The sequence below is a fragment of the Lagenorhynchus albirostris genome, chromosome 7 (genome assembly GCF_949774975.1).
Source record: "Lagenorhynchus albirostris chromosome 7, mLagAlb1.1, whole genome shotgun sequence".
Classification (NCBI taxonomy): domain Eukaryota; kingdom Metazoa; phylum Chordata; class Mammalia; order Artiodactyla; family Delphinidae; genus Lagenorhynchus; species Lagenorhynchus albirostris.
Genome location: NC_083101.1, coordinates 103,122,377 through 103,147,775, shown reverse-complemented (window position 1 = coordinate 103,147,775; position 25,399 = coordinate 103,122,377). Strand labels below are relative to the sequence as shown.

Genomic DNA, 25,399 nt, shown 5'->3' with positions numbered 1-25,399 from the left:
GGGAATAATGCCTATATCAGAAGGTTTGGGGACAAGTTTTAAAATAATATATCCTACACATTCTAAAATACAGGATCTAGAACGTAAATGTACATTCTAGGGAGCAATCAAGATGGTGGAGTAGTAGAACGTGAAGCTCAGCTCTTCCCACAAATACATTCTAGGGTTATACAGTGCTACGTAAATAACAAGGTTTTACTGGTGTAGGACTGCAGTGGGACTGGGCAGTGAGAGGGACAGTCCTAGTCGTGGGACTGTCACCTGAGTTCCACAGGGTGAAGCACTGTCATTCTGGGCATCGACTTCTCCACCTCTAAAGTGAGGTGATCATTAGGTTTCTTTCAAGCCCAGACATTCAATGGTAGTACACATGTGAATCCATGATGAATTTTGACTCTGCCTTCTTTCTCAAAGAAGTAGAGAGGAGCACTGTCACCAAAGGACCCATAAGAATACTTAGCTTGTCTTTACCAAGGGTGGGAAAATGCCCAGCCCGTGCCTGATTTCCATGGTCCACAAGTTTGTGAACCATGCAATGTTCAAGAGGTCATGGCCAGATGTTGTCACTGGAGGTCCAATAACAGCAATTCTCCTCTCCACCCTCAAGCTACAAGGGAAGGAAAATGGAAGAGGCTGTTCAGCTGGTAGGAGTTTTCTTCCACTCAGGCCTTGGGCCCCAGGCTGGGTGAGTCTATCTCATCCCAACTGTAACTCTTCTCACTTCCTCTCACAATGAGATCATTGCAGATCAATTAATTGAGTTACCAATTTTCCAATCATCAAGAACTTGTTAAAATTTAACTGATTTTAGGAATATTATTCAGCCATGAAAAAGAAAGAAATCTTGTCACAGGCACCACGTGGGTGAATCCTGAGGACATGATGCTAAGTGAAATAAGCCAATCACAAAAAGACAAACTCTATGATTCCACTTACGTGAAGTACCTGGAAGAGTCAAATTCATAGCGACAGAAAGTAGAAGGCTGGTTGACAGGGGCTGGGGGGATGGGAATAGGGAGTTAATGGTTTAATGGGCACAGAGTTTCAGTTTTGCAAGATTCAAAAGTTCTGGAGATTGGTTGCATGACAGTATGAATATATTTAACATGACTGAACTGTACTCTTTAAAATGGTTGAGAAGGTAAATTTTATGCTATGTGTATTTCACCACAATTACCTTTTAAAATTTAACTAATTATATGATCATTTGGGAAATCAAGAGTAACCAATAATTATGGATCATCACAATTTCCTTCTCCTCCCCAAGTACCCCTCCTCCTTCGAACCCAGATGGGTCTTAGGTATTTTGGAATCCTGGACACACGAATGTTCATATTTGTTTCTCTCCTTGTGAGATGATGTGGCCTCTAAAATATCAAATTAATGCCCTTGTTCTAGGCTCCTAGCCAAATCTCTACCACACATCCCGCTAACTAGACATCTATTTTGCTGAACAGGCTAGTCTATTATCAAACAAGTATCTCTGGGGACAACTTGTATATCAGTTACTCACATAAGAGATGGATGCCTTCAATCATTGGGGTTTCTCTCTAGCTAAGATTAACATGAGGAAGAGATGTTTGTTTTTTCTTTGATGTGGACCATTTTTAAATTCTTTATTAAGTTTGTTACAATATTGCTTCTGTTTTATGTTTTGGTATTTTGGCCGCGAGGCATGTGGGATCTTAGCTCCCTGACCAGGGATCGAACCCACACCTCCTGCTTTGGAAAGCGAAGTCTTAACCACTGGACCACCAGAGAAGTCCCAAGAAGAGATTTTTGAATGGGAGAAGGTGTGGCGGTGTGGGGGGGAGAGGAGAAGAGTGATTTCAGAACTCGTTGCTTTTGGAGAAAGAAAGATGCTTTTTCTAAAAAGCATCATCATCAGGATGGTGTAGGAGTGGCATTGAACAGTAAGAGGGCAGCAGAATCACTAGGCATCTAGGGCTGGGAAGACAATCAACCTGGGGAGAAGGGATGGGGGCACGGAATGGAAGGGACTATCAGAAAACATGTTACAGACTTGGGGATTTTGTCAAGTTCAGCAGCCCTCTTGTAGAGTTCACTCACTGGCACCTGCCCTAGGGAAGTGGAGAATCACTCCCCAGACACTCTAGTCTATGCAGCTTGTCTGCTGCTGGGAAAAGAGCCTGGGAACCCCTTTGGAAGGGATGCTCACGATCCAGTATCCCTGGCTGCACAGCTGGTTCTGGCTAAACTGTGTCCGAGGTGGAATGGAGGGAATTCCTAGGAAGAAGAGGGGAGGCCGAGGGACCCCTGGCCACCAGCAAGGAGAATTAGGCCAACCATGCTGCTCTCTATTCTAAAAGGCTCAGAGTCCTTCACGGGTAGTGATCAACTTAATCTCACTGCAGCCCAAGGTGAACGTCCCCAAGGACACAAAGGAAGAAGAGAGTAATGAGATAGGCTTCCTCATTCACATTCACTACACCGGCTCTTTCCTTTCACCACAATCTACCAACCCAGCCCAAGCCACACCCATTGATTTCTGGTGCCAACCTGTTCACACCTGCAAATGCAAATGCAGGTGGTCAACCTCCCCTCATCTCCCACAAGCCATGTGGTGTCTGAGCTAAGGAAGCCTGCACCCTCCCTTCCCAAAGCCTTGCTAGAAGAACAGCAGGACCTCTAGAGTGACAGGGGGACAAAGCCACTTCTGGCCATACAATAACGACACATGTAAGTACAGATTCAGGGGAGGAGGGAGGCTTGAGTCAGGGAACCCAGAATCCACTCACTCTAGTTCTCCACCTCTCTCTGTTCCAGGACTTCAGATAGGAATGCCCTGGAATGCTGGTAGTTACCCTGCTCGTTAGCTGAAAACTAAGTAATGGCTACTCAATTCAGTCAAAGTGGTGGGTTCAACCATGCTTTTGGAAATAAGCATTACTATATACATAGATATAGATAGATACACAACCCCAAATTCCTTTTCTCTCTTGTATAGACATGAAATCTTCAAACACTGATGCTGGTAAATGTACCAATCCTGGTAAAAGCTCTTAGTCGTGAATGAAAAAAATCCCACAGGAACAGCCGTTATGTGATAAGGCAACATTGAAAATGAAAATCCAGGGAAGGCTGCCGAAAAACCAAGCCAGAATCACTCTGTTACTAGTAACTGGATACCTAAAGCAAATGTGGGTTTGCAGAGGCTACAGCTGCCTGGGGTATTGGTTGGGCATTTCCTCTTCAAACCTCCCCCTCCACGTGCCCTAGGTCTACAATTTAGAATTTCTATTAAATTCAGAGAGCGTTCAAACAAGCAGCTCTGATGATCAAATATCCAAGCTTCTAAATGGGCAGGAAAAGAGATGTGTTATTCAGACCAGTGAAACTCTGCCTTTCAAACTTGAGTTTTAATTCCCTGCCATCATTAGAAAGGCGGTCACTTTCCACTTCTGCCCTCTGATTTGCCATTTTTTAGATGATTTCTTCCTTATCTCAAGGCATTTTTCTGCTTCCTTTAGGACATTAGAATTACCATCACAACTAGTTGAAGATGAGGGTATTACACAGCCAGTATGCTATACAATCACTCATTGGGTGTGGTCCTCACCCAGTGTATTTCACATCACTCAGCTTTCAGTATAAGTCACATTATTAGGAACTTCTACTTTGATTGTCTGATCACTTGAAACAAAGTGACTTCTTGGATTAAGTTCTCCCAGTTGACTCATAGTGAAATATGGGTAGCAGGTACCTCCTTCCCATGTGCATAAATCAGAGGACAGAGCTGAGGGAGGAGGAATCAATTAAGTAATCAATTAAGTAGCTGTCATTTGAAAGTGACAGCAAATGGTTTGTCTCTCCTAGAACTGATCCTATAAAAGTCAAAAGCTGCAAAACACTGTGCCACATCCCGAAACAGTAACGTGTTCAAACCATTGTCATCAACCCTTAGTTGTTCTCTGATGAGTTCACTGTAAGCCTACAACCTAAATGCACTTATTGTCACTCGGTGGATAGGTACAGACCACGCCCAACTACTCTGGAAGACCCTTAAGAAGAAATCACATTGAACTTTTAATAGCTAACCTTCACCTTACCCAGAAAAGAAGGCACACAATAGGTATTCAATAAATAATCAATCATTGATTTCTTGTCTTCACCAACGGGCATGGGAGATAAACAGCAAACAAGTGCTGAAACCTTTCACACTGTAATTTATCACTTAGAAATTAAGACTGAGGGGAAAAAAATTGCACAAGTATGAAGGTCACCCTGATAAAGAAAAAAACACGTGGTATTAGAAGACTTAAAATGCACACTGTACATATTTGCCAGAGATAAACATCTTCTGAAATTAGGTTTACCAAATTGGTCTTCTTTGTTTCCTCATTAACATAGTATAGGGGGGGTCTAATCCATCTGTGACAGTCTATTCAAAATGTGAGGGTTTTTCCCTTTTCTTTTCTTTTCACCCTTTGAATATAATCCACGCAGTCCCCATCCCCAAAGCCCCTCCCAAATAGTGGCCGGGGGGAACGCTCTGGGAAACCCTTGCTGAGATACTTAGCGGAACTTTGTTCTCCACATGGGCTATTTAGGAGCGTCGCGGTTTCCTCGCGTGATTCCACTGCCTCTCGGGTTCTTCTCGCAGTGCGAACAGGAGTCAGGGTGCTGAGATAGATTCTCCCTTGCGGTCCGGGGAGGCGCTGACCATGGTCCTTGCCTACGAGCTTGGGCCGCGAGCGCGGAGGGCGCCGGAGGAGAAGCGCTGGGAAAGCTCGCGGGGCGCGGCGGGGAGCAGCCGTCGAGGCCCCCGCCCCTCCCGACCCCCGGGGAGCCCGCCGGCCTGTACGCGAACCCTCCACTGCACGCTCGGAGCTGCATCGAAAAAGGGTGGGGCAGCCAGCCGCAGCTGCAATTGGAAGCCGCCCGGGAGGATTTAAGAAGAATGGAACCGCGGCCCATCCCCTCCCCCTCCAACCATGAGACACCACCGCCCCCCCCCAGCCGGAGATAGGCCCATCCTTTACCCCCACCCCCTCCTTCCCAGGCCCAGGGAGGCGCGGGCAGCCTTTGTGGGCACACAGCCGCCCACCAGCGAGCCCGAGCCCCTCGGCACCCTGCACGCAGGGCCGGGTAGGGTGGGGTGCGTATGCACATGCAGGGAAGCAATACTCGAGGCAGGGCAGGACGGTGGGCACGCTGGGATCCTCGGTTCTCCACCGAACTGGAAGGGGGCGAGGGAGGGGCGATCCCCACGCCCCATCCTCTGTCTCAAACACCGCTTCCCACCCGTACCAACCTGGTCATTGATGTTCTGCAGGGCTTCCTTGCCCGAGGCCCGCCGGATCTCCACCTTCCGGCCCGATTCAACAGATGGCTCCCCGCCGGCGCGCCGGCCCTGCCGGGAGTACGGCGGCTGCGGGTCCGGGCCCAAGTGGGCGACGTCCCGCTGCTGAGCCACCACCTGCCCCGAGCCCCGGCCCACCGACAGCGAGTCGAAGTCGATGGTCTTGTTCTCCGAGGACCCTTCCACCGGGCAGAACATGCCACAGAATTTCTGCCGAGGCTTGGGGCTGCCTGAGCCCAGGTTTTTAAAAAAGGCAGGGACCTCTTCGTCCTCTGCCGCCTTCCCGGATTGCTTCCTCTCGGCCATGGCGTGGGGAGGCTTGGGGAGGGTCCTCTCCGTCCGTCAGTCCGTCTGCCGGTCCCTAAGTCTGCCTGTCTCTATGCACCAAGCCCCCGGCTGCTGCCGCGGCTGCCGCTCTCTGCCTCCCGCAAGGTGTACAGAAAGGAAGGAGGGCTGGCGAGCGAGCGACCCACCCCTCCCGGTCCCTCCTCCTGACCCCGCTTTCTCCCCTCCCTGCCCACGCCCCCCGCCGCCGCCGCGCGAGCTCTGGCGAGCAGCAAAGTTGGGTCTGGGAGGGTGGCCGCTGCGGCAGCGAGACCGGAGAGGCTGCCAGCTCCCGGCAGCTGCGGGAGGAGGGAGGCGCGGGCGGGGCGGGGGCGGGGCGGGGCTCCGGGGAGGGGAGCGCAGAGGCGGGGAGGCAGGGGAGGGCCGCGCAGCCGAGAGCCCCGCGCTCCGGAAGTGAAGCTGCCAGACCACCGGCTAATGGATGCGGAGCTGAGGGCCCGCTGACCGCTGTTGGCGCCAGGGTGAGTATGGGGCAGGGCATGCGGGGGCGAAGATCGTGGGGCGCAGTGCCTGGCCCCTGCGCCCCGCTCCCAGACCTGCCTGGCCCAGGCGCCTCTCCCCCACCGCATTGCGGAGGTGGGCCAGCGGTGAGGGTTCACCGTGGGGAGCGCTCCCTCCCTCTTACCCCGGCTGTGAGATGATGGATGGGGAAAGGGGCACACACTGGCAGGCGCCAGGACACCGGCGTGGGGGACAGAGGAAGGGGCGGCGCTGAAGGTGGGGGAGGCATGGCGCAGGCCGCGCGGCAACGTGGGGACCACACGAGGCGCGGACACCAAAGCTTCAGTCTAACCACGGGCCTTGGTGGGCTACTGGGAGCAGAGATTGAAACAAGGTCCTCACTTAACTGCACCCACGGTGGTAGGGGGCGCGCAGCATGGCGGGGAGAGACACAGGGGCGTAGCAAATACGGAGGGGGTGGGTGTGGAGAGAGAGACCGAGGTCTGCGGTCCGTGCGAGTGTAGCAAAGCGTGAAGTCTGCAAATTCCAGCCCAGCACGGCGCCTTAGGTGTATAGTGAGGTAGGACGCAGCCCCGCTATATTGCCCGAGGGCGCTGGTTACCGTAATTGTGCCAGTACGCCAAGCAGGGCCCAGCAGAATGTCTTCCTTTGGGACCTTCCGCCCCGCTCTCCCGCCAAAGAAGGGGGGACGGTACACACTGAAGCCCACTCCCCAAATCTCCAGCCCTTCTCGGCGCCCGGGGCGCCCCACCTCGTTCCACCGCCCCTGTATAGGACTGCGCCAGAGCCACGGGGTTTCCTAGGTTGCCAGAAGCCGAGCGCTTGGGGCGTTAGTGCGCGTGCGTCCAGGGCAGGGAAAGGAGATGGGGTGATGACTGCCTTGAGTTGTGCGAGGCCGAGAAGAGGAAAGATGTATGGGGACTTGTGTCTGCGCGAGTAGATCGGCCGCAGCCACCGGGTTGGTGGCATCAGAAGGCATCTTGATGTATGACAGTAACACGGCCTCTGAGGGTCCTCCTTTGCTTACTCCTATCCCCGTGTATTTTCCACGTCTCAGTCCCTGTCCAGGGTGGATTACAGCCCCGCCCCTCTCTCTACAGTGGCAAAACCCCGCAGAAATGATGCACATCCCTTGGCTGGCTCGAATAGGAGCTCTGGGCATGCTCAGTAGCCAGGGCGGGTTTGGGCTGGGAAACTGTTGACCGCAGGAGCGTCGCGCCGGGCAGAGCAACCAAATATTCTGTACCATTGTCCTCCCTTGCCCCTGGCAGGATTAAATGCGGACACCCTGCCCTCCTCCACAATTGTGAGGGATAGTTCGGCGAATGGAGTTCAATTTGGAGGACAACCAATCCCAGCTTGAAGATAAGCCCACCATGATAGGTGGGCAGGAGTCTACGGATACGAAGGAGAGGAGGAAGGAGAGAGGAATGTCCGCATGCAGGGGGATGAGGGAACCAAAGGCAGGCACTGGGACTTAGCACCAGATGTGCTCTGCATTTGAATAAAGGACTTCTACACGAATTACATCATTTCCTACTCCCAGTATCCCCCTGACATGAGTGCTTCCTTATAACCACTTTCTAGGGTTCCAGGGTAGGAAAGAGATTGAGATGCTTTGTCCAAGGTAACTATCTAGTTAAATGATCCAACAGTTCCAGGGGGGTCTTCCGCCTGAATGTCTGGTTCCTTTTCCAACTTATCCTATCTTTACGTGAGAAAAGACAAGATTTTCTCATTTTTTCCCCCATATCCAAATATTTCCAATCCTGGCCTTATTGTGTATCAGGGACGTTTCGCTTGCCGTCTTTTTATTTGAAGGTTGCATTGCAGGTAGAGATTGCCTTTGGAGGAAGAAGCCACCCAAAGGTAGCCTAACTTCAGCGTGACAGTTATGTAGACCTTGGAGATGTTTCTTCCTGGGTATCTGATGCCTTATGACTTCTCATGTTTCCCCTAAATATTATAATGGGGAGGAAGGTCACCCCCATAAATTAGAAGAGGACCGTGAGGCATGGAGGGAGGTGTCACTGGACTCAGATCCCTGGAGCTGCTGGGCGAGGACGCTCTCTAGCATTTTGCCCTCCCCGCCCTCTGGCATGCACCCTCCTTTCAACCTTCCAGAAGGACTCGGGAGATGTGCCTGCAGCAGCTGCCGCTGTAGCTGCAGATTGGCGTCTGTGGCATATGGACCCCATTTGGACTGATGGAGATTTTTAGGGGAAGAATGGTCATAGCCCTTTAACACACACTCCACGACAGCAACGGGAGATAGACGCTCTTCCCTTTTTACATCACCCAGTCTCCACCGGCTGGACACAGACTTGCCTCCTCTTTTTTTCTTTGTCCTCAAATGACCCATTCAAGTTCAGATGCTATGAAGAAAGCAGCATGTTACTAACTTAACATTTATAGCAAAAGAAACCCCTAGTTATGCATTTGCAAAGCATAGCCAGGCATAACCAAAGAGAATTAATTCATAACTCCAAGTTTATTTGGCTCTGAGATTCTTTTAAATTGTTAAACCTGTATTAAATTTTTGTATCTATGTTATTATATTAAAGTATATTATATGTTATATTTCTAAACCTATATTAAATTGATTTTAAAAGTTTGAGTGTTTCCTAATCGGATTTTTTTTTTTTTTTTTTTGCGGTACACGGGCCTCTCACTGCTGCGGCCTCTCCCGTTGCGGAGCACAGGCTCCGGACGCGCAGGCTCAGCGGCCATGGCTCACGGGCCCAGCCGCTCCGCGGCATGTGGGATCTTCCCGGACCGGGGCACGAACCCGTGTCCCCTGCATGGGCAGGTGGACTCTCAACCACTGAGCCACCAGGGAAGCCCCTAATCAGATTTTTTAATCAAAGAAATGAAGCAACTCAATATTGTTTAGTAGATTTAATTAAACTGTAAAGGATTGTCATCTTTTTGAATAAGTGCACTAACAGTCTTCACATTGGATATTACCGAGTCATAAAAGTACACTATTATTATATGTATACAGGGCGGCTTGGCTTGGCTGGAGCTGAGAGACACCCAGACACACCACTGTGCAGAGCTGGGTGACACCTTCCTGTGCTAGAAGCAGAATACATAAGCTCCGTGGCTGTCATGGAACGTTCGGGAACGCATAACCAGGTATCTAGTCATTTCTCCTGATTTCATTCTTCACGCGGGACAGATCTTGGTCCTGTCCACAACTGGGGCTTCATTAATTGGCATGCCTGATGAGCATATGGTGGGGAAGCCTGATGGCAGGAGGGTCCCCAAGAGAACGAAAATGTCACTGTAAGCAAAGAAGACTCAAATACAATGTGAGGCAGAATCCCTGGTCTACCCCCCACTTCCATCCCTAACCAGGTGCTGATGCTTCCCGGGAAGGAGAGGGCTGTGTGGTAAACCTGAGCCTTGTTTCCCTAGGAGCCCAAGCCACTCTGCTGGGAGACTTCCCTCCAGGAGTTCTGGGTGCAAGAGTGAAGGCGACTCCCCACTGGCTAGAGAGAGGTGAGGCAGCAGAGACCCAGAGGGCAGTGAAAGCAGCTCTTGCACACGCTTCCGATGGGGCGGCCCCACCACGTGGCTGCGTGAGAGAAGCAGCAGCCACTGGGCTGCAGAGCCACAGGCCGTGGTCCTGTCACAACTGAGATACTAACCACCCACCTTGGGTCAGGTCTGGAGACCCCCCGGAAAGTGCCAAGCTCTTGCCACTGGGCAGTAAGCGTTATTGGTACAGAAAACTAGGACCTAGGACCCGTTCACTGGTGGGTTATAAGTTTAGAAGTTCATCCAGGATATTCTCAATTCTAAGGCAACGCCCATCTACCCCACAAACGAATCTGTAGCCATAGAGTTCAAGCGAGTCAGTATCTGGGGCAATGGCGCTGGCCCTGTTGGAGGACTGGTGTAGGATCATGAGTGTGGATGATCAGAAATCACTGATGGTCATGGGGATACCCGTGGGCTGCAATGAAGCCGAGATTCAGGAGGTCCTCCAGGAGACCTTAAAGTCTCTGGGCAGGTATAGAGTGCTTGGCAAAATATTCAGGAGGCAGGAGAATGCCAATGCTGTGTTGGTAGAGCTTCTGGAGGACACCGACGTCTCCGTGATCCCCAGCGAGGTTCAGGGAAAGGGGGGCATCTGGAAGGTGATCTTTAAGACCCCGAACCAGGACACTGAATTTCTTGAAAGATTGAACCTCTTTCTAGAGAAAGAGGGGCAGACGGTCTCGGGAATGTTCCGAGCGCTTGGGCATGAGGGAGTGTCTCCAGTGGCCATGCCCTGTGTCTCACCGGAGTTATTGGCCCATCTGCTGGGACAGGCAATAGCACACGCCCCTCAGCCTTTGCTCCCCATGAGGTACCGGAAACTGAGAGTGTTCTCGGGGAGCGCTGTGCCCGCGCCAGAGGAAGAGCCCTTTGAAATCTGGTTGGAACAGGCCACCGAGATAGTCAAAGAGTGGCCGGTAGCAGAGGCAGAAAAGAAAAGATGGTTGGTGGAAAGCCTTCGCGGCCCTGCCCTGGACCTCATGCACATAATCCAGGCAGACAATCCATCCATAAGTGTGGAAGAGTGTTTGGAAGCATTTAAGCAAGTGTTTGGGAGCCTGGAGAGTCGTAGGACCTCCCAGGTGAAATACCTGAAGACCTATCAGGAGGAAGGAGAGAAAGTCTCAGCGTACGTGTTACGGTTAGAAACCCTGCTGCGGAGAGCTGTGGAGAAGCGGGCCATCCCAAGGAACAGCGCGGACCAGGTCCGCTTGGAGCAGGTCATGGCCGGGGCGAGCCTCAGTGAGATCCTCTGGTGTAGGCTTAGGGAGCTGAGAGACCAGGGGCCTCCTCCCAGCTTCCTGGACTTAATGAAGGTAATCCGCGAAGAAGAGGAGGAAGAAGCCGCTTTTGAAAATGAGAATACTGAAGCGCCGGAAGATGGAGATGGCTACGGCCACTGGGATAACGGGGCCGGAGACTAAAACCCAACTCACAGGGGGACCCACAGCCCGCACGGGGAGAGACAGCATTCTACCAGGCTAAGACCTTTTCAGTCTTTTTTTTCTCTAATTTATGCAGTTGAAATCAAGGCATTCAAGCCCGGTCTTGATTCTTCTTTCTAAGAAAAAAAATACCTGAGAGTTTTTTGGACCCTACATAGATTATTCATAAACAAAAAATTAAATTCCAAATACGAGATAGTACCTAAAGGAATCTGAACCAGGTTTCCTTTAAATACCCGCCAATAGACCAAAAGAAAGAAATGATGTGAGAAAAAAAAAAATCTTTTGTCATCTATGTAAAAATCCAAGCTGTTTGAATTATCAAGTATTTTCCTTTCTCACATCAGCAAGAGTACCGAGTACACATCTCTGAGTACCAAGCCACGTGAGGCAGTGTTCAAAGAGCTAACGGTCATAAACCTACCAGCCTGGCCCTGCTCTCAGGGAGGACACAGCCTCCGAGTATGAAAAGCTAAATAACCTTACATGTAAACGAGTTCACGACGCCAATAGAAGCCAAGAGAAGTATTGTTGCCAAATGAGCACGACATCTCTATCTTAGGGTTCTCTCTTTTCTTACTTGGGAAGCACTTCCCGCTTCTCTGCTGGGTGTCAGATAGATGGTTCCAGGCAGTGTGTTGGGCCCTGAGGACACAGAGGTCCACAGTTGAGGGACATCCTCAAGAAAGGGTAGACATCACAGGATGGCCTGACGGAGCATGGGGCTGTGCAGGCCAGGTTTGGATTCAGGCCAGCCTGGATAGAGAGGAGGAGTTTTAGTGGCAACAAAGGGCAAAGAGGAGAGGAAGAGAGCTCACAGTTACTGAGGACCTGCTCTGTTCTGGGCACTTTACACATATGTCATTTTATGTGTACAGCACCCCCAGTGTGGTATAATTATGCTCATTTTAAAAGAGAAGGGAAAAAAACTCAGATGGGTTACATGGTCTCCTCAACATCAAAATGCTATCAGGTGGCAGAGCCCAGACGGAAGTCCAGACCTCTCTGACACTGGCTAATCCTCTCTCCACCGTGATCACGGTTTTCAAATTGTGCTTTGTAGTTCTGCAGGGATTTTTCAGCAGTTCTATCTTGAAAATGTATGTTAAACTCTTTAAATCTCTAATAAATAACAGATAGACACAAGCGTGTTGATATCCGAATTTTAACACACTGGCATTTACCAACAGGCTCGCTTTTGTTTTCAGATTGACTCATTTTGTACAGACCTTGGAAGAAAGGTTCCCTTGGCGATATGTGAGCACACATCCAAGCTTATTTTAATTCTTCATAGATTAAGGAAGCCATAGCATGTCAGAGGTGTTTAAATCAGGCCCGTGCATGTCCTGTGACGTCAAGTGTGCTTCAAGCATAAATGAGCATCATGCAGTTAAATGCTAGGCAAGGCTCCAACACAACTGATGTATAGCATCATGATAGCTTTGTATGTACAATAAACAAGTGGCTTAACTTCTTGAAATATCAGTTTCCTCATCAGAAAAATGGGAGGACAATAGAATAGGGTTGCTGCTAAGATCAAATGACATAATGCCTTTTAAGCACTTAGTGTGATGTCTGGAACATAGAAAGCCCTCAGTACATCGAGACTCTTTTTATTATTTTCACAATGCTTACTGTCCGGCCAATGCATGCTCTCTTCCTTTTCTAACAGTCCTGCAGTAACAAGTAAATATGTAATCTGCCTGTGAGGTTGTGAAAACATTGCATTAGACACCGTTTTGGCTCTTGTGGTAAGTTTGAGTGTTTGTTGTCTGTTATCTTTGTGATAAATTTTCCAGCCATTGTTGACTATTGTTAGTGATTATAAGAAATAACTTCTTCACTCCGATCGTGAATAATTTTAACTGAAGAATACCCTGAGATTGTAAGAAAAACATTTTCTTTAAAGAGGTAGCATTTGTGATCATTGATCTAAGTTATATTTTTCAGTACTGTTCAACCAAAGTGATACAACTGTCATCCTGTACACCCTGATTTCATGTGTTTTTTGTAGTCATGAAAATGGCCTTGTTGTTCTCATATAGTCAGAGTATGCAAAGTAAAGTGTTATAAATGTGAAGTTATAAAATAAATACATGCTGGTAATAAAATTCTGAGTTTTTTCTGCCTCATGTGTTGTGGTTCTGTATAAACTATGCTTGAAGAAGGGATTTCATTACTAAAAAAAAATTGAGAGGTAAGATTAAAAAATCAAGCTAAAACCAAAAGGTCTTGAACTCTTCTAGAAAACCTGAGAGCAAAATGCTGGAATGGGAATACTTGGGCTTTGTCTCCAAGGATGAGAGAGCTCAGTCCACCCGTCATTGATCTCCCCTTTAAAATACAAGAAACGACAGACGGAGGCCAGTTCCCTCGGAGACCTCCAACTCATTTGCTTAGGCAAGTAACCGTACAGATATATTCACCAGCCTCTATTCTGCTAAGGGTGAAATGACCTAAAGGTGAAACACTGCATTTCTTGGATGAAATCATTTTTCACTATATAGATGTATAGAGGGGATAAAATTTCTCTTGCCTCTGGCCCTCGAAATTTCTCTTCCTCTTCTCTACAGCGCAATGAGGGAGCATTCCTCAGAGGCCGTACACAGTGCAGATTGACCCATTATAAGATGGGTGTCTGGAGGAATACCCAGCAGTCTCTCCCAATCACTTGAGCAAAACCTTCCGGGAGATTGGTCTCCCCTTGTACTTAATCTGTCTCCGGTCCTGACCCTGGAGACCGAGGCTTCCAAGATTACATAACCTACTGCTGAAGTTAACTTTTCACCAGGGGCCGCCCACCTCTTCAGGCCAAGCCTCTCCTTCTGTTGTCTTCTGCTGTTCGTCCTAAACCCAAGACTCTCTGGTCATCTGTTCCCACCTTTACCCTCATGTCCATACTACACTGTGCCTCTTCCCACTGTTGATCTTTAAGACCCTCCAACGTGCCAACTGGATATTCCACGAGGTCCTAAACAAACGAGCCTATATCATCAAAGTCCCTGCAGAATACCCTGTCACCATATTCCTCAACTGAACTCTGGTCCTCCTGGTGGTCTGTCGCCCTCAAGTCCCTTGAGTGGAAGCTGCTCAGTCTCTCTCACCTCAGGAGAGACTGGAGAGCGGTGACAGCATCTCTTTCATTCACCGTCATCACTTCCCCACTTGCAAACGCCTTTGCTCCCTCCTGGCATATCCTCACTCACTCTGCTGCACCACCCACTGTGGCTTGGTCCTGACAAGCCTGGACAGAGCATTGGCAAAGAAACTAATGTTCTCGGGGTGGGGGGATGCGGCATTTAGGACGGAATCTGGCCGGGTGTTATCCCAAGAAATAGGAAGAAAAAGCTCATGAATACAAACCATGTTCAAGGGAGACCTACAAGCAAGACTGGAAAAGCAGAGTTTTTAAGATAGAGCGTTGGAAGGTAGAGTTTTGAAGGAGTGGAACCTGAGATGAAACATACAAGTGCGGTTAAGAGGATCTGAGACAAGTATTGTCAAACTCACTCGGGGTGTGTTTTGTTGTTGTTGTCTGACCAGCATAATCTTTGGACGGTCTAAAGGCCCAGGATCAGGGCAGACATCTCTCCCATCCCCCACCTGTTTGTGTGGACCAGGATCTTCTTGAGTTTGCCCAGGGAAGACTTAACACTCATCCAGAAGCTCTCCTGGGGTGGGAGATGGTGTCCCACAATGGGCTTCTCCGAAGCTAGCCTTCTCACTCTAGCAGGCCCTGGAGTTGTCCCTGGTCCAGACCTCCCTCCGTTACCCAGCTCTCTGCAGCGCCAGAGTGGTCCTTGACATCCCAAATGGACATTTTCTTAAAAACCAGAGGAACGCCAGAGTGTATGCCAAAGTCAATTCTATCATAAGAGAAAAAAAACAGTGTAGGATTTCAGTGTCTCTTTCAGGCCACCAGCTGGAGCTGCCCATTTATTGTCTGGGCTGCTTTCAGCGGCAGCTGAGACTTCCCCATCTGCCCACACCCCGGCCCCGCCCCCTTGAAGGGAAAAGTTCCCAGAGGGAGGAGTTACCAGACTGCACCGTGGTGCTCAGGCTGGGAGCCACTGCAGGATGTCCCCAGGGAAGGGCTGGGAAGCTCAACACCCCCCACCCCCCCCACCCAATCCCCGTCCCATCCTGTCCCAGACCTGCCCCTGCTCTGCAGGCCTAAAGGCAGCCCCACTGAGGGCCTCTCCTGGCTTTGGCTCAACAGCTTTGCCAACAAACTCAATTACTAAAAATGAAGCTTTCTTGAAATAACAAGCAATTGTCGCAAAAGGAAACTTTCTTTTTCCAGCTTCATTGAGGTATAATTGACAAATAAAAGTTGTATATATTTAAGAAGTACAGTGTGATGTTTTGATGTAAGTATACATTGTGAAATGATCTCCACAATCAAGCTAATTAACACATCCATCACCTCGCATAGTTACCGTTGTGTGCGTTGTAAGAACGCTTAAGACAGACTCTCTTAGTAAATTTCAAGTGCATACTGCAGTATTATTAACTATAGTCACCATGCTATACATTAGCTCTCCAGAACTTATTCATCCTGCCTAAGTGAAAGTTTGTGCCCTTCGACCAACTTGTTCCCATTTCCCCCACCTCCCAGCCCCTGGTCACCACCATTCTACTCTCTGCTTCTGTGAGTTTGACTTTTTGAGATTCTACATGTAAATGAAATCATACAGTATTTGTCTTTCTGTGTCTGGCTTATTTCATTTAGGATAATGTCCTCAAGGTGCATCCGTGTTGCCACAAATGGCAGGATTTCCTTCTACAAGAGTAAACCTTGTATTGTAAATGAACATATGTAAAACATTGGAAACTGGGTTGGTAAAAAAGGGATGCTGATTAAGAAAACATGATGACTAAATGTAATGTGGTATACTGGATGGGATCCTGGGACAGAAGAAGAAATTTAGGGAATAACTGAGGAAATCTGAATGCTGTATGGACTTTAGTTAACAATAATGTATCAATACTGGTTCATTTGTAACAATGTACGTATTGTTCATAATAGAGGAAAGTGCGTGTGGGATATCCAGGAACTCTCTATCCAATAATTCTGTAAATCTAAAACTGTTTTAAATAAAAAGCACATTAACAACAAAAAAAAAAAAAAAAAAAGAAGGGACACTGAGTTCTGCTGACTGGTCAAAATAATGCATTCCCTGGTAATATCCCATTCAAGGGTGTTAGCCTTTAATGACATTTCCTGAGCTTGGGGACCTGCTATTCCAAATAGTGGCTAGTGAGATGCAAACTGGTAAATATAGAATGGATAAACAAGGTCCTACTGTATAGCACAGGGAACTATATTCAATACCCTTTGGTAAACCATACTGGAAAAGAATATGGAAAAGAATGTATATATGTGTATAACTGAGTCACTTTGCTGTATAGCAGTAATTAACACAACATTGTAAATCAACTATACTTCAATTAAAAAAAAATTACCCAAATAGTGGCTAGTGTACATTTTAAAGTTTCTAAGTAGAAAGCTGTTATATAGGCCTGAGGCAAGTGTAAATGTCTAGGGCTGGGTGTGTTGCCATCTCGGGAAAAACATCTATCAACCAATCCAGAATTTCCAGGGCTGTTTCCAATTTCAAGGTGACTTATGGGTCTAAAACTAAGATAGTAATCCTTTGGACTCCCAAGCCCTGTCACTGGCCTGGGTTTATGGCTACAGTTGGCCATGTGGGGTGAGGACCCAGCCTGCAGAGGTTCCCCAGGCCATATTCAGGGCCTTGGATGGGCTTTTAGTTGATGACTGAGAGGGCAACCTGGCAGGACCATGGAATCCCTAGGTCATATTCCTCCCCGGGACCCTAGATTTTATCAGCAGCTGAACTACGGGGGAGCTCGTCCTCCTTGACCAGAGCCTGGCTGGTAGTTGTTTGGTGCTTCAGAGCACTCGGTGGCATGGGCCTGAAATGTATTCCACCTGTAACGAGAATGGTTTTGGCTTAGAAATCCATCCGAGTTGTACTACAAGGGATAGGGTCTGGGCCCGTGTACCACTTCTGTGACCAGGCAGGCTGTGGTGTTTGCCAGGAGTGGGCAGGTTAACCTGAACTGAGCAATCTGTTTATAAAGTAGACGAAGTCCTCAGGGCACAGGGATGGGCCCTGATACATATTGAGGGATAAGGAGAGAGACCAAGAGGGCTATTCGTGCCTCCTCCCTCCACCCCAACTCCTGACACTTCCAACCTACACCAGAAACAAAGGACTGAGCAATGGAAATGAAAACCTAGAAACAGACAAGGGGTGAAACAAAATATAAGCAAGGGAACAGACAACCCCAGACAAGTATGAAGAAAAACACATATAGGCACATCGTAGTCAAGCTGCTGTAACAAAAGATAAACTACTGTAAACCAAGAATATCTTGAAAGTGGCCAGAGGAAAATGGCATATTTCATAGAGAGACGTAATCATAGGAATTACAGTCTTCCCCCAGTATCCTAGGGGCATTAGTTCCAGGACCAATCCGTGATGCTCAAGTCCCTTATATGCACAGTAATTGCATATAACCTACGCACATCCTCCCGTATACTTTAAATCTTCTCTGAATTACCTATAATACCTAATATAATATAAATGCTATGTAAATAGTTTTGCTTTTTGGAACTACCTGGATTTTTTTGTTTTGGAATATTTCCAATCCACCTTTGGTTGAATCCACGGATGCAGAACAGGTGGATATGGAGAGCTAACTGTACTGCTGACATCTCTTAAGAAAACATGAAGGCCAAAAGGGCAATAACATATTTAAACCACTGGATAAAGAAACCTTGTTCAGCCAAGATTTAGTATAAATTTGCCTTTAAAATCAGCTGAACCTAGAAATATTTGGAAGTGGTTGGCAGGTTATTGAACTCTTTGGGTTTTGGGTCTTCTGAGGTCAGTTTTAGTAGTTCAGTTTTCTGATTCTTTTCCATTTTATCTAGTTTTTAAAAAATGTATTGGCATAAATTTGTCGGTGTTCTATTCAGATGTTTTTAATTATTAATGCTTCTACAGTTATGGCTCCTTATTCTATTGTTAGTGTTTTTGCTCTTTATCTCTGGGTTAATATTCCTAGAAGTGTAGCTATTCCATCTATGTTTTTCAAAGAATCAGCTTTTGGACTTGTTCATCCTCTCCATCATTATTTTAGTAATTTTTGTTCTTTTTTTATTATTTCTTTCAAGATGCTTAGAATTAATATACCATTTCATTTCCAGCTTCTTAAAGATTGTTTCTTCTTTTCTGTTTCATGATTTTTTTTTTTTTTGCGGTACGCGGGCCTCTCACTGTTGTGGCCTCTCCCGCTTTGGAGAACGGGCTCCAGATGCGCAGGCTCAGCAGCCATGGCTCACGGGCCCAGCCGCTCCGCGGCATGTGGGATCTTCCCAGACCAGGGCATGAACCCGTGTCCCCTGCATCGGCAGGCGGACTCTCATCCACTGCGCCACCAGGGAAGCCCCATGATTTTTTTTTTTTCCCCCATGATTTTTTTTAAAAATGTATTTAAGCATAGAAATTTATAACCAAGTATCACTTTAATTATATCCCATAATTTTGTTACATAATACTTTAAATATTTTCATTATGGTTTTTTCATAAACCATGAATTAGTTTTTTGAGGGGTGCAAAGTAGTTAAAGATATTGTGATTTACGATAAATACATATTTCAGTCTTCCAGCCATAGTTCCTAGCTCACAGCTCTCAAAATTCTTGTAATTTCCTGAGAAATAAGAGCAAAGGGAGCATCTTTTGTTATAATATTTGTTCTCTTGTTCTCAGTTCCTGAAATGGCTTCAGAGCCATAAAGGTGAAATAGGTGTCTTGTTATTCACAAGCCCATTTTCACCAGAACTGGGTTTGTGTTAATGAGGTGACTTTTGGAAGTCCCCTAAGGATGGGGGCACTGGTTGCCAGGGGGACCGATCATGAACAGACTGTTGGAACTTTCAGTCCCACCCCCTGACTTCTGGGGAGGGGAGAAGGGCTAGAGGTTGAATCACCAATGGTCAATAATTTAATCAATCATGGCTTGGTAATGAGGCTCCATAAGACAACCAAAAAGCAGGGGTACTAGAAAGCTCCAGGTGGAACCAGAATGCTTCCATGTGCCACCATGCTGGACCCCAGGGCTCCACAGAAGCTCCTTTATTCAGAACCTTGCCCCATGCATCTCTTCATCTGGCTGCTGATTCACATCCTTTAATTTCCTTTGGAATAAACTGGTACTCTGGTGAGTAAGCAGGCTTCCTGAATTCTGTGATTCGCTCTAGCAAATTAATAGAACCCAAAGGGGGACGTGGGAACTTCTGATTTATAGCCAGTTGTTCAGGAATATAGATAACAACCTATAAGCCTTGAAAGCTATAAATTTCCTTTGTGAACTGCTTTACCTGCATTCCACAAATTTTGATATTTTTTTTATTGTTAGCCATTTCAAAATATTTCCTAATTTCTCTTATGATCTCTTTTCTGATTCTTGAATTATTTAGTACTATGTTGTCCAGTTTCCAATATGTGGGTTTTCAATCATCTTTTTATTATTAACTTCTAATTCTTTTGTGGTAAGAGAATACACCCCGTGGTTTCAAAGACGTGTGATCTAACATATGGTCTATCTTGGTTAAATGGTCAATGTGCACATGAGGATAATGTGGACTCTACTGTTGTAGGTTGCAAGTTTTAATTAAGTCAAGTTGGTTGAAAAAGTTGTACACTTTTTTTATTTCCTTGCTCATCTTCTGCCTACTTTTGTGAATTACTGAGACGGGTGTTACAATATGCAACCATAATTGTGGATTTGTCTGCTTCTCTCTTTTGGTTCTTCCAGGTTTTGCTTCTTTTTTGCATATGGATATCGAACTGTTCCAGCACCATTTGTTGAAAACACTATCATTTCTCTACTGAATGGGTTTTGAATCTTTGTCAAGAATTAACTGACCATATATGTGGGCATCTGCTTCTGGACTCTATTCTGCCCCGTTGATCTATTTGTCTATCTTGGCACCAATACTGACCATCTTATTTACTATAACACTATAATAAGTCTTGACATCAGGTAGTGTAAGTCCTCCAACTTTGTTCTTCTTTCTCAGAGTTATTCTGTTTGTGACCCTTTGCATTTCAATGTGAATTTTAGAACAAACTTCTCAATCTCTACCAAAAAAGCCTTATGGGAATTTTGTTGGAATTGCCTTTAATCTATGGATCAATTTGGGGATAACTAAAATTTTGACAATAGTCAATTTTCTGATCCATGAACATGGTATATCTCTCCATTTTATTAGGTCATGTTTAATTTTTATAGCAAAATTTTGTAGTTTTGAGTATTGGGGTCTTACACACTTTTTGTCAATTGTATTCCTAAGTATTTAATATTTAATGCTATTGTAAGTCATTTTGTCTTTTAATTTGTTTGTTGCTAGCATATAGATCTACAATTAATTTTTATATATTGATATGTGTCCTGCAACCTTGCTAAACTCACTTATCAGTTCTAGTAACTTTTTTTTGATGTCATGGATTTTTTTGCATAAATGATTATGTCATCCGAGATTAAAACAATTTTACTTCTCTTTTCCAATCTAGATATCATTTATTTCTTTTTCTTGACTTATGGCACTGGCTGGAACCCACAGTACCATATTGAATACAAGTGGTGAGAACATCATTGTCTTGTTCCTGATCTTAAAGGGAAAGCATTCAATATCTTACCATTAAGTTTGGTGTTAGCTGTAAGTACATTTTTTGTAGATATCTGCAATAGGTAGAATTTCTAAAATGCTCCCCCAAAATCTTCCCACTAATCCCTTGAAAGACTGAATATACAAAATGACAATGGGCTGACCATATATAAAAAAATAGATCTCTGGCTCACAACTTCTGCAGCAACCAGCCCCAAAGAGTCAGCACTTGGTCAGTAACTGCTAGCTTCCCTAATTTTTGCCTCCACTTCCAACTTAGGAACAAAAAGAGAAAGCCAGGGCTTCCCTGGTGGTGCACTGGTTAAGAATCTGCCTGCCAGTGCAGGGGACACGGGTTCGAGCCCTGGTCCGGGAAAATCCCACATACCACGGAGCAACTAAGACCGCGAGCCACAACTACTGAGCCCGTGTGCCACAACTACTGAAGCCCGCTCACCTAGAGCCCATGCTCCGCAAAAAGAGAAGCCACCGCAATGAGAAGCCCGCGCACCACAACGAAGAGTAGCCCCTGCTCACTGCAACCAGAGAAAAGCCCGTGCACAGCAACAAAGACCCAACACAGCCAGAAATTAAAAAAATAATAAATAAATTTTAAAAAATTTAAAAAAAGAGAAAGCCAAATATGCTACCCTTAACAATCACATGGGATCTTCTGCTTACAATTAGCCCACCTCCACCTTCCGTATGCCAAAAGCCTTCAATAAGATCTTATGGTAAGCCTTCCCCTTTTCCCACTCCCCAGCCTGATTTTGAGTCTCTGCTAAATGCAAGTGATGGTGTCTTGCCTTTGTTCTTATATCAGTGATCTTCATTTATCCCCATGCCCTGGAATCTGCGAGCATGATGAGATCTCGCTCCTGTGATTATGTTATGTTACATGGCACAGTTGACATTAAGAGGGAAATGATCTGCGTGGGCCTTATCTAATCACATAAGCCCTTAAAATTAGAGAAGTTTATGGGCCAAAGACCTTAACAGACGCCTCACCAAAGAAGATATACAGACAACAGATAAGCATATGAAAAGATGCTCCACATTATATGTCAATCAGGGAAATGCAAATTAAAACAACAATAAGGTACCACTACACGCTTATTGCAATGGCCAAAATCCAGAACACTAGCAAACCAAATGCCCACAAGGATGCAGAGCAACAGGAAGTCTCGTTCACTGCTGGTGGGAATAAAAATGGTGCAGCCACTTTGGAAGACAGTTTGGTAGTTTCTTACAAAACTAAACGTACTCTTGTAAATTCCCGGGCAGTCCAGTGGTTAGGACTCGGCGCTCTCACTGCCAGGTCCAGGTTCAATCCCTGGTTGAGGAACTAGGATCCCATAAGCTGAGCAGCTCGGCCAACAAAAAAAAAAAAAAAAAAAAAACTAAATATACTCTTACCCTACCACCCAGCAGTCACATTCCTTGGTATTTACCCAAAGGAGTTGAAAACCTATGCCCACAGCAAAACCTGCATGTGGTGTTTATAGTAGCTTTATTCATAGTTGACAAAACTTGGAAACTACCAAGTTGTCCTGCAGTAGGTGAGTGGATAAGTAATGGTAGTACATCCAGACAGTGGAATGTTATTCAGCACTAACAAGAAACGAGCTATCAAACTGTGAAAAGACAAGGAGGAACCTTATATGCATATAACTAAGTGAAAGAAAGCAATCTGAAAAGACTACTTACTGTATGATTCCAACTCTATGACATTCTTGAGAAGGGAAAACTATGGAGACAGTGGAAAGATCAGCAGTTGCCAGGGGTTGAGGTGAGGGGTGGGATGAATAGGCAGAACACACGGGATTATCAGGATACGAAAAGACTCTGTATGATACTATAATAATAGATCCATTTCGGGCTTCCCTGGTGGCGCAGTGGTTGGGAGTCCGCCTGCCGATACAGGGGACACGGGTTCATGCCCCGGTCCGGAAAGATCCCACGTGCCGCGGAGCGGCTGGGCCCGTGAGCCATGGCCGCTGAGCCTGCGCATCCTGAGCCTGTGCTCCGCAACGGGAGAGGCCACAACAGTGAGAGTCCCGCATACCGCAAAAAAATAAAAAATAGATCCATTTCATTATACATTTGCCTAAACCCACAGAATGTACAATACCAAGAATGAATGTAAGGTAAACAACGGACTTTGGACGTTGATGATGTGTCAAAGTAGGTTCATCAATTGTAACAAATATAGGGGATGTTGATAATGGTAGGAGCTGTTGAGAGGGGATACTCTGGTAAGGAACGTTGATAATGGGCGGGGCTATGCATGGTGGGATAGGAGGAATATGGGAAATCTCTGTACCTTCCTCTCAATTGTGCTGTGGAAAAAAAAAACGCTCTAAAAAGAAACTAAAAGAAAAAATTAGAAACCTTTCTCTGATTAATAAAAAGGGAAGTCAGGCAGATTCAAAGTGTAAGAACTTGATACATCATTGTTGCTTTGAATATGAAGGGGGCCATGTGAGAAGAAATGGGGGCCTCAGGGAGCTGAGGGCAGAGCCTGAGTACCAGCCAGCAAGGAAGCATAGACCTTAGACCTTCAACCTAGAACCTAGAACCAGGTTCTGCCAGCAACTTGAATGAGCTAAAAGATAGATTCTTCCCCACGCCTCCAGGTGAGAGCCCAGCCAACATCAAAATGTGAGATCCTGTGCAGAGGGAGAAGTCCAGCGCATTCTGATTTCTGTGTTCAATGTTCTCTTATAAGATTTTTAAATGAGGGGGGAAAGCCTTTTATATTTACTCACTCATTTAATATTTCTAGTACTCTTCATTTTTTTATGTACATTTGAGTTTCTATTTCATGTCATTTTCCTTCAGCCTGAGGAAACTCCTTTTACAATTTTTTGCAGTGCTAGTCTATTGGCAATGAATTATCTCAGCTTGTTTTTATCAAAAATGTCTTTATTTTACTCTACTTTTAAAGAATCTTTTCACTACATACAGAATTCTAGGTTAGCAGTTCTTTTTTTTTAATTTCAGCACATTGGATGCCATTCCTTTAACTTCGGGCTTACACTGCTTCTGACAAAAATTCTGTAGTAAATCTCATTTTTGTTCTCTTGAATATGATGTGTCTTTTTTTCTCTGGTTTCTTTAAGATTTTCCCCTTTCTCACTGGCTTTCATCAGTTAGATTATTATGTGCTTTGATGTGGTATCTATTTATTCTGCTTGGTATTCACTGAACTTGTTGAATATTGAGATTTATATTTTTCATCAAATTTGGAAATAATTTTCTGATCCCTGTCTCCTTTGGGGAGACACATATGTAAGACTACATGATACTGTCACTGAGGCTCTCTTCCTTTTCATTTTGCTTCAGATCTTTTTCCCTCTGTGCTTCAACTTAGAGAATTTCTATTACTACATCTCCAAGTTCATTAATTTTTCTCTTCTTTGGTGTCTAATCTACAGCTAAGCCCATCTGGTATATTTTTCACTGTAGACATTTTATTTTTTCAGCCCTAGATGTCCTGTTTGATTTCTTTTAATATCTCTAATTTCTCTCCTTATTGTCTTCAGGTTTTCCCTTGAATTTTTGAGCATGTTTATGATGGCTCTTTTAAAGTTCTTTTCTATTAATTCCATCATCTCTGTCATGTCTGTGTCTGTTTATATTTTTATCCTGGTTACGGGCGTCTCCTGGTTATGCTTCAATGAAGGTCTAACTTTTAGATGCTGAATGTGATGGCTTTGTGATATGTCACCTTGGCTAGGCTGAACTACAGTTCCCAGAATTCCCTTTCTAGTATGTGTCCAGTTATGGTAGGGTACAAGGGATATTTCTCTCATAGGAGTTGGAGCATGGAAGGGAAACTGAAGCTATTTTGTAATACACACACACACACACCCTTTCCCAGAGTTTCAATCGAACACAAATCTAGGTGCCGTTTTGAAGGAATTTTGCAGATGTAATTCAAGTCCATAATCAGTTGTCTTCAAGTTAATACAATGGAGCGTATTCTAAGTGGGCCTAACGTAATCATTTGGAAGCCTTTAAAAGAGGGCTCTGTACACTTAAAGTCCCCTTGGAATTATTATATTATTTTTATATATATATATATATATAGTTTTAATTAGGCTGTGAGGCAGGGGTCAATTCAAAAATACTGTTTTATTATTGCTCTACAGTGCCACCTTTGTCATAAATTATATAAATGCGCCTGCTCTTAGCTCTCCATTTCCATTCTATCAGTCAGTTTGTCTACGTTTATGTCAATACCACACAGTCTAAAAGTCTTATAGTAGAGTGAGAGTGAGTTCTATCACATCTATCTTCCTCAGCAGTGTCTTGGTTATTCTATCTATGAATTTCCATATAAATTTGAGAATCACCTTGCAAAAAAAAAAAAAAAAAAAAGAGGTCTCGGGCCTCCGCTGAGCTCAGAGATTCCAAACAATGACTAGATCTGAAATTCTCTTCTTTCTTCTCCCCACCATGCTTCCAGCCTACTGTGCTCTTCCCTGGCTGTCTGCCTGCCCTATGGACTCCAGGCGTGCTTAGCCAATTCCTGCAACTGTGTAAGCCAGTTCCTCTAATAAATTCATGTC

At 45.7% G+C, this 25,399-nt stretch overlaps 2 protein-coding genes and 1 long non-coding RNA gene across 3 annotated transcripts in view; 1 reads left to right on the top strand and 2 right to left on the bottom strand.

The window, feature by feature from the left end:
• Window positions 1-5,644, bottom strand: part of DPYSL2 (dihydropyrimidinase like 2) — a 115,476-nt gene extending 109,832 nt beyond the window's left edge. The window contains exon 1 of the mRNA XM_060155716.1: window positions 5,276-5,644. Within this exon, the coding sequence (XP_060011699.1) occupies window positions 5,276-5,629 (354 nt within the window). The 5' untranslated portion in view covers window positions 5,630-5,644. The remainder of the gene's footprint in view (window positions 1-5,275) is intronic.
• A 367-nt stretch (window positions 5,645-6,011) lies between these two features.
• On the top strand, window positions 6,012-13,232 carry PNMA2 (PNMA family member 2). Its single transcript, XM_060155714.1, has 3 exons — window positions 6,012-6,129; window positions 9,135-9,268; window positions 9,551-13,232. Exon 3 carries the CDS (start codon window positions 10,006-10,008, stop codon window positions 11,098-11,100), a length of 1,095 nt encoding a protein of 364 aa, XP_060011697.1. The 5' UTR covers window positions 6,012-6,129; window positions 9,135-9,268; window positions 9,551-10,005; the 3' UTR covers window positions 11,101-13,232.
• LOC132523882 (uncharacterized) overlaps window positions 8,404-25,399 on the bottom strand; it is a 48,834-nt gene continuing 31,838 nt past the window's right edge. The window contains exon 5 of the long non-coding RNA XR_009541684.1: window positions 8,404-8,505. This is a non-coding gene — a long non-coding RNA (uncharacterized LOC132523882). The remainder of the gene's footprint in view (window positions 8,506-25,399) is intronic.

Bases quoted from the DNA above. Each gene is read 5' to 3' on its own strand.
- PNMA2 (XM_060155714.1), top strand. From the start codon at position 10,006: ATGGCGCTGGCCCTGTTGGAGGACTGGTGTAGGATCATGAGTGTGGAT.